General features: G+C 42.9%; 1 protein-coding gene across 2 annotated transcripts; it reads left to right on the forward strand.

Moving 5' to 3' along the window:
• Nucleotides 1-74: 74 nt before the first annotated feature.
• On the forward strand, nt 75-8,756 carry tubgcp3 (tubulin gamma complex component 3). 2 transcript variants are annotated; one of them, XM_028400506.1, is made up of 23 exons: nt 75-254; nt 1,107-1,214; nt 1,444-1,511; nt 1,610-1,687; nt 1,781-1,989; nt 2,074-2,252; nt 2,422-2,534; nt 3,190-3,315; nt 3,396-3,464; nt 3,562-3,694; nt 3,769-3,935; nt 4,777-4,887; nt 4,991-5,099; nt 5,588-5,777; nt 5,862-5,997; nt 6,088-6,156; nt 6,241-6,376; nt 6,478-6,566; nt 6,832-6,963; nt 7,048-7,188; nt 7,265-7,381; nt 7,478-7,572; nt 7,862-8,756. In XM_028400506.1, the coding sequence occupies exons 1-23, from the start codon at nt 179-181 to the stop codon at nt 7,926-7,928; spliced, it is 2,718 nt and encodes a 905-aa protein (XP_028256307.1). In that variant the 5' UTR covers nt 75-178; the 3' UTR covers nt 7,929-8,756. The 2 variants fall into 2 exon arrangements, with proteins under 2 accessions (XP_028256307.1, XP_028256308.1); XM_028400507.1 differs by having other exon boundaries at nt 3,568-3,694.
• Nucleotides 8,757-8,982: the final 226 nt, after the last annotated feature.

Here is an 8,982-nt window from a genome sequence, read left to right on the forward strand (position 1 = left end):
GTACTCTTATTTTGGAGGGAATGCGGCGCAATACGTGGCCGTGTTCCTTCTACCCCACGCTAGCTTGACGCAGCTTGTCAAAATGGCGTTATTCGTAGTGGCAGACTGGAGTTAGTTCAAAATAACCAGTCGCCGTTATTCCTTTATCGAGGAACACAGAACCATAAGCACGGACAGCATGGCAACTCTGGATCAGAAATCACCCAATGTTCTCCTTCAGAGCCTCTGCTGCAGAATCACGGGGAAAAGTGAAGGTATATCAGTTAACGCTAGCGTGCTGCGCGCTAGTGCAATACTTAGGAAATGTCAAAGCTAACCTCATAAAAAGCGGCTTTTGTCGTTGATTCAGATTAATAATTGTAGATTTTTCTAACATAAAGGGAGGATATCACCTGAAACGTTAAAATCTCTTGGCAAGTTCGGCGTATAATTTTCGCATTTGGCAGTCATGATATTTTATTTATAATTGAATGTTTAATTCGGTGTGCGCCGTCAGATAGGTGTCTTTGCTAATGAAATGTACAAAACGGCAAAAGGTTTTACTGAAATTATGCCACTTAAGTCTTTCGGGCACTAGCCGAAATAAAGATAGCACATTAAACAAGTCTCACTAGTTTTGAGAAAAAACAACAACACATTTAAACCTCAGACTGAGTGATGAAACCGATTAAGAAAAAAAATATGTACTGGGTTTGGTAGCTATCTAGCTGTGCTGGACAACATACTGGCCCCGTCGCTCGGTAGTTGCATGCACCTGTATACAAGCTATATACGCTATATTTGGGTTGATAAAGTATTCAGTCTTTGACTGCTGCTATCTGAGCTGGCTAACCATTTTAGCTGGCATGCTGATCGATATAAGTGTTTGCATTGCTACTGGATGCTAGCTACAGGCCCCTGCTGGATACAGGCTTCCTAAAACAGGGTTAGCGTGCACGTTTGCAGTCTGTTGACAAAATGAGCCACCTTTACATCAATTTGGTACTATATAAACTACTTAGTAAAAATGAATAAAAACGAAAATGAGAGATGATAGAAACACATGAAAAACAACTGTTTCTCATTTGTCATCTTTTTTAGTCAATAAATGATTCTTTCTGTTCCAGCTGAGGTTGCCCACCAATTCCAGTATGCAGTGCGAGTCATTGGCAATAACTATGCCCCTACTATTGAACGAGACGAGTTCCTGGTGTCGGAGAAGATCAAGAAAGAATGTAAGTGATGACAGGGATGTGATCTACAGGACAAATATTTCTGTTGCTGTCAGATGTGTTTATATTTTTGCACCAAATTCTTGACAAAAAATACACCTTTCATCCCTGCAGACATTTATAGTAGTCGATGAAGCACCATTAGTAGAAAAAAACACCTGTTTTCCCAATCACGCTAATTAATAAACATTTTATTTTCATACATAGAAATTTATTCTTAATGTTTTTGCAGTGCTGAAGCAGAGAAGAGAAGCAGATGCTGCTCTGTTTTCAGATCTGCATCGAAAACTTCAGACCCAGGTAGGTGTAACTTTCATCACATAAAATCTATGGTCATCTGTCTTTAGTAGAGGACAGCCAATGGTGTAATTTTATTTTAACGACTTCTTGTTTGCCAGGGTGTCCTGAAACATCGCTGGTCTGTTCTCTACCTGATGCTTAGCCTTTCTGAAGACCCCCGCAAACCATCTAGCAGGGTGAGGGACACACCCATATCAGTTATATTTAGGAGTAAAAGGAGGAGGGAAACTTGACTGGAGATGCTCACACTCTCTAACTGTCGTTCCCAGGCCGGAAACTATAGTGCACTGTTTCCCCAAGCTCTCCCCAGAGATGCACACTCCACCCCATTTTACTGCACTCGTCCGCAGAGCCTAGCGCTGGGCTATGGGGACAGGACCACAGGGCTGTCTGCCAGTGTGGGAACCAGCGGGATTTCCAGTCTAGGAGTGTATACCCTGAATGGACCCACACCAACACCACAATCCCTGCTGGCTGGGTGAGTATTTTCCCTTTCGCTATCTACACTTCTGTAAAACCTTGTAACAGCAGTAAATGGGTGTATATGTGTGTATGTGTTTAGTCAACCTCCTCAGTCTGCAGCTGGTGGCGGTCAGCTTCTTGGCTCACGGCTAGCCTGGGCGCTTCCTGTGAGCTCCTCGCCTTCTTCTGCTCTGGCCCCACCTACCACTCGGCCACTACTTGGTCCACCAGTTCCCTGTACAAGGGTGGTCCGCCCTCGCCGAGACGGTGATGCAACTGGTGAGTTAATACAGAATAAATGAATGTCCTGCTGATCAGCCTTTTCATATTAGTAGAATTGGACAAAATAAAACAACAATCAATAATAACCAGGCTTAGCATATTGCTAAGTTTGACAGGAACACACATTTTTTCCTCCACTCTAAATTCTCTGTCCCTGCTGTTGCAGGTGAGGTAAGCGAGGCAGCACTGGTGCGAGACATCCTCTACGTCTTCCAGGGAATTGACGGCAAATTCATCAAGATGAACGCCCAGGACAACTGCTACAAAATAGACAGCAAGGTAAAGCCTTTTCACACAGTAACCACACAGTGCGATCCCATAATGGCTGCTACAACTCAGACCACATGGTAAGCTGTGGGGAGTTGAAGCTAAAATTAAGTTGATGTGGTATCAGGACATTGTTGTTGATTGGACTTCAAAAGAGAGATTCAACAGATCAATACAGGGCTTTTTGTCTCAGTGCCACATCGACCTCTCCTGTCTTTTTTCTTTTGTCCGTCCTATCTTTTATTCCCCTCTCCTTCCTTCTGTGTCATCTTATTTTTAAGAGGACCACACGTAGATGGAACTTATCCAGTATTCTCTCAGTGGTGCTAAACATAGACCCATGGTCAGTCTACTGACACCACACTGGTGCAGAAGGAGCCACTCAGACCAGAGATAAATTGGTCAAGGATGGAGATATTTTGGAGCTCAGTGGATAAAAGGTTTTGTTAAGTAAATGAAAATTTAATGCATCATTAAATGTGAACTCTCCTTAGCTGGAAAATAGTCTACAGTTGGGGGAAGGCCAGTCACAGAGGGTACATTATGTAACATAAAAGTTATAGCAACTTTCATCAGTATCCATATTATCATCATTATGTCAATATATGCCACATGGTGAATAAACAGATAAAGATCTAATGCTGCAGTGTGTGCTCTGTCTCTGAAGGTGGTGCTCTGCAAATCCCTCAGGGACACCAGCAGCAGACTGGCTGAACTTGGGTGGCTCCACAACAAAGTCAGGAAGTACACAGACGCCAGGAGCCTTGACCGCGCCTTCGGATTGGTTGGACAGGTGCGTCTGCTTTGCCAGAATAGGTTTGTTTGTTATCCAGTCCTCTTTTAATGCCTCCCTTCTGTATCATCTTCTCTCAGAGCTTCTGTGCCTCGCTCCATCAAGAGCTGAAGGAATACTACAGGCTCCTTTCTGTCCTCCACTCACAGGTACACAGACATGGGCCAGTGATGTTCAATAATAAGGTCACTTGAGTAATCGTTCGATACCTTCAATGGACTGTTTATTGGTTCTCGTTTTGTGTAGTTGCAGGTAGAGGATGACCAGGGAGTGAACATGTGCACAGAAAGTAATTTGACTCTCAGGAGGCTTCTGGTCTGGATGTATGACCCCAAAGTCCGACTGAAAACGTTGGCTGCCCTTGTCGACTTCTGCCAAGGTAGGTTGGATTTAGTTTTCAGAGCGAATTAAAGCAATATTGAAGGAGGTGTTGATGCGACGTGTTTCATTCAGGCCGAAAAGGAGGCGAGCTGGCTTCAGCCGTTCATGCGTATGGAAAAACTGGAGACCCACAGATGAGAGCACTGGTTCAGCACATCCTCTGCCTGGTGTCTCACCCCATCCTCAACTTCCTCTACAGGTGGATATATGATGGAGAGCTGGAAGATACCTACCATGAGGTACACACACACATTTTTGGAAAATCTCACACACTTCAGTCATTTGAACCGGAAAAGTATGCTGGCCTTCCAGCGATCTTTTCATTAAAAAAAATAACAACTCTTTTCTGTAATAGTGTTCTCTTCAACCCTTCTGACATTTGACCCCAATGAGAAAGAACATTACAGAGAGGAGGAGAATTAAAGAAGGAGAGCAGAGGCAGGACAGCCTCATAAATGAGAACTAATGAGAGGAGTGTAATGGAGACCATGGTGATGGATGTGTCTCCTTTACTTCTCCCTGCCTCGCTCTTTCTGTTTTCTCTTGCACACACAGTATTTATGAGTCTGCCACTGACCGTTACTCAGGACTCAGCTCTGGGTTTAAGTGCTGTGTTTAAGAACTCCAGGATAAAGTTATAGGACTGAAATTACCCAGGAGATCTGTCTGTACCACACGTGTGATAAACAATTATGATTACATGCCATAGCTTTTAAGTTGACACAGCAGTAACACACAGGTGGTCATGGTGAACCAGGGTAATTAATTACAATCCAACTAGCAAGTTGAGACAAGAGAATGGAGTTGAGAGGCAGCTCCAACAGTTAACAGTGAAAGTGCTCACTTCTTATTTGCTATTATGAAGCTCCAACATAGTGATGGATCCTAAGTATCCCTGACTGGTGGAAACAATTTAAACAGTCAATGCCCCACTTTACTACTCTTCAAGTAAATGGGCAATCTGATGTGATTCAGGATGTCCTCTGACCTCAGCTCAGTGTTTGGCCCTTAACTTTGTCCTAGACAACAATTACATTGGGTCTACGTGTGTTATTGTAAATCTGTACTGTGTGTGTGCAGTTCTTTGTGGCATCGGATCCCAACGTGAAGACGGATCGCCTGTGGCACGACAAGTACTCCCTCAGGAAGTCAATGATCCCTTCATTTATCACCATGGACCAGGCCCGCAAGGTAAACACACAGGCACCATTACAGATGGTATTAGTCATAACCATAGACTGGATATAACTACAAACTTTCACTAAGTATTATCTCCTCCTTCTGGCCCTTCTAGGTTCTCTTGATCGGCAAATCCATTAACTTTCTGCATCAGGTTTGTCACGACAGAACGCCACCAAGCAAAATCACACCAGCCTCCAAATCTGCAGACACGCCCAAAGATGGTAAGTATCTTCATTTCAGCACTTTAACAGCTGCATGCATCGTAAAATGGGCATTACCATTTTGACAACATCAAAGTTATAACACTTTGTGACTTTGTTACTGGATTTTTTTTAGAACTCTTGTGACGTTTTTAAAGGTCATCATTGTCTAATAAAAGACCTTCTTTTAATGTGTTGTCCTCATCCAATTGATATTACAATATTGATGTCTGCTAGTAGACTGGCAATGATCAATGCTCTTACCGCTTGCTGGCCTTGTCCCTCCTTTGACTACTTTAGAGGTATACTTAGCAATGTTATATTGATTAGTCTGTAGGACTTCATCTGACCAGTTTGATCTAAAGCTACTTACTGTGTAAGCAGAAAGGCAATTAAGTGTGCTCTACCCAGCAGGGGATTTTTGAGTTGTTGGCCAAGAATCCAGTCAAGTATTTTGTATTTTTAGACCTATTGAGTTTTGTGCTAAAAATGCTCTTTTGCTCTTGTAGCTGCAGAGCTTCTGTCAGACCTGGAGGGAGCATTTCAGGAGAAAATTGACACAGCCTACTTTGACACTAGCAAATACCTACTGGACGTTCTCAACCACAACTACCTGTTGCTGGAGCACCTGCAGGCCATGAGAAGATACCTGCTGCTGGGGCAGGGAGACTTCATCAGACATCTAATGGACCTGCTAAAGTTAGAATATATCTTTTTTATGCCTAAATTAAATGAAAGCTTAATTGAAACATTCTAATCCTATCTTGATTTTATAATTACTAGACCTGAGCTGGCCCGTCCTGCCACCACTTTGTACCAGCATAACCTGACTGGTATTTTAGAGACTGCAGTCAGAGCCACCAATGCCCAGTTTGATAACGCAGAGATTCTGAAGAGACTGGATGTACGCCTGCTAGAGGTGCTGTCTAGACCTGAATAACATGGTACAATCCTACAGTACATAACTGCCTTATCTGCATACCCTTACCTCATCTTTTGTCACTTCCAGGTGTCTCCTGGTGATACAGGCTGGGATGTATTTAGTCTGGACTACCACGTTGATGGCCCCATTGCAACGGTAAAACACAGACAATATTAATAAGATTAATGTTTTTTTTCTGTAGATAAATTGTGCTAATGTCTTTGTATTGTTGTCTGTCAGGTGTTCACAAGGGAGTGTATGGGCCACTACCTACGTGTGTTTAATTTCCTGTGGAGGGCCAAGAGGATGGAGTACACACTGACTGACATCTGGAAGGGACAGATGTGCAATGCCAAGCTTCTCAAAACCATGCCTGGTAGATAAACACACACAGAACACAATGAAAATGATTGTAATGTTTTATTAAAATACATCTACTAAGTGGTGTTACCTGTTCTTGTGTGACCTGCCCTCCAGAGTTGTCCGGTGTGCTGCATCAGTGTCACATCCTGGCCTCAGAGATGGTCCACTTCATCCACCAAATGCAGTACTACATCACTTTTGAGGTCAGGCCATTAGCTAGTGCTGCTTGTGTCACAGGCTGTAAAGCATGGCAATTACAGAAGGAGGCAATCTGCTGTGTCTGTTAATGCTAACACTTCACAACTTTGATCTTTAGCAGTAAAAGAAACCATGAAGAAGTTAACTTCTTTTCTTTTTAAAAGGTTGCCAAAAACTGTAAAGGGAACGTGGACTAAACTGGAGGGCACCAGTGTTAAATAACAATGGAGTTTCTGATTTTTAATACATTACACCATCATTCTTGTGAAGGTGCTGGAGTGCTCGTGGGACGAGCTGTGGAACAAAGTGCAGCAGGCTCAGGACCTTGACCACATAATTGCTGCCCATGAAGTCTTCCTGGACACCATAATTTCAAGATGTCTGCTGGACAATAACAGCAGGGTAACAATACACACTCAATGTTTCCTATATTCTCACCTTTTACAGATGCTCTTTTTGTTAACAACGTTTTGTCTGTCTGTCCAGTCTCTTTTGAACCAGCTGAGGGCCATATTTGACCAGATCATCGAGTTTCAGAGCGCCCAGGACTCCCTCTATCGCTCAGCGCTCGAAGAGCTTTCACTCCGACTGAAGTATGAAGAGAAGAAACAGCAGAGAGAGGAAGAGGTAAGAAGTTAAATGCAGAGCAAAAAGAAAGGACAACATAGTGCTGTATGAATTACATGTCCTTCCTGTGATGCAGGGTCAGTGGGGTGTGACGGCTGAACAGGAAGCAGAGGAGAAGAAGAGGATTCAGGAGTTCCAGGAAACTATACCAAAGATGCGCTCCCAGCTTCGCATCCTCACACACTTCTATCAGGTACCAGTCTGAGCCCATTCCAGTCTGGAGCCTGGAGCAGGTTTCGGTCATCTTGTGCATCCTTCATCCAATTTTATGTTTCTTTCCTCCTCTCAGAGCATCGTCCAGCAGTTCCTAGTGTTGCTGATGACCAGTTCAGATGAGAGTCTGCGCTTTCTCAGCTTCAGACTGGACTTCAATGAACACTACAGGTGGGCCCATTCAAACTTAAAAAATAGACTTAGTTTGCAGGTCTGAGAGTTTCTTAAACCAGCCAGCAGGGGGCGACTCCGCTGTTTGTAAAAAAAAGAAGACCGGTTATGTATATAGATGTGATGATGTGTTCATGAAAAAAGGCAGATATTTTGCACTGGCTTTGATTTTCAGAACACATAGGTGCACAGATTTAGAGTGAGTGGAAGTTACAGACTTCCACTCACTTGTAATTGTTGTAATTAACCAAACATGATCAATAACATGTTGTAACTGACTGTTCTGTAGGGCCAGGGAGCCAAGGCTACGAGCCTCACTCGGTGCCACAAGAGGGCGACGACTGTCGAATATCTGACCTGATGATGGCATTGAAGCTTTCCACATTGGAGCATAGGGTGTGACATCACAGGGATGGTCAGAAAGCACTTCATGTCAAGATGATGTCATGCCTTGGAGGAACAGTCCAGCAGCGTTCCCCCGGTAATCGCAGACGTTCGCTGAGATGACATCACAATAAAGAGCTCTTGTGTGAGAGGGGGATCACAAAGGAATATATAAAACGTTCCCATGCAAACAGAGAGCTCGACATTCAGTGTTTGAGGAGGATACACTCATATTGCTGTCCGACTGAGCTCCTCGAGTCACACAGAGCCTCCTCACATGGCATGCCTTATTAATGAGGAAAAACAAAACCTATTTTTCTCAGCGTGGTTGCCAAATCTCATCCCAACCCACTCAATGTATGTAAATAGTTTATGCAAAAACGTATCTTTACACCCCCACACCTGTGTCTTTCCATCTTGTCACTGGGGTTTGACTGATATGGGCCTTATGTTTTCCAGTTTTGTATTTAGAGCAGGTATTAAAATAATTAAATTTAATCATTTTCTATTCCGTAACTGTGAGCTTTGTTCTCTGTAAGGTTGGGTCTTCAGCATATTGAATATATATATGATCAGTATTGTCAGACCAGTATATCTGTTTAACCCATGCTGTCCTACTTATAAACCAGGGTATTATTTCTTGTCAGATTCGCTCAATCACAATCATACATTTTGTTCATTTCAACCAATTGTAACTTGGTGATCAGATTTCTAAGACGAACAAAAACAAAATCAAATTTCTCAGCTGGAAGACAACCTCGCAACCGAGAATAAACCATACGAAGTGTAGTTTCCCTTTAGAAAAAATCCCTCCTCAGTTTGTTTAATGTCTGTATGGGAGATTGATCATGTTACAATCCTCACAACAACCACAACAACCTCACTGCATAAACCACAGGAGCTATAGATGTTTTTGTGTAAATAATTATAAAGGAAAGTGTGTTTAAATAAGTATTTGTTATAAATGTTAACAGCCATTTATTTTCTGAAACTATTCCAACATGAAGAAAGTATTGATATTGCTCT

The sequence above is a fragment of the Parambassis ranga genome, chromosome 2 (assembly GCF_900634625.1).
Source record: "Parambassis ranga chromosome 2, fParRan2.1, whole genome shotgun sequence".
Taxonomy (NCBI): domain Eukaryota; kingdom Metazoa; phylum Chordata; class Actinopteri; family Ambassidae; genus Parambassis; species Parambassis ranga.

Bases quoted from the DNA above. Each gene is read 5' to 3' on its own strand.
- tubgcp3 (XM_028400506.1), top strand. From the start codon at position 179: ATGGCAACTCTGGATCAGAAATCACCCAATGTTCTCCTTCAGAGCCTC. The intron at 3,316-3,395 runs GTGCGTCTGCTT...ATCTTCTCTCAG, and splicing joins CCTTCGGATTGGTTGGACAG to AGCTTCTGTGCCTCGCTCCA. The intron at 3,465-3,561 runs GTACACAGACAT...CGTTTTGTGTAG, and splicing joins TTTCTGTCCTCCACTCACAG to TTGCAGGTAGAGGATGACCA.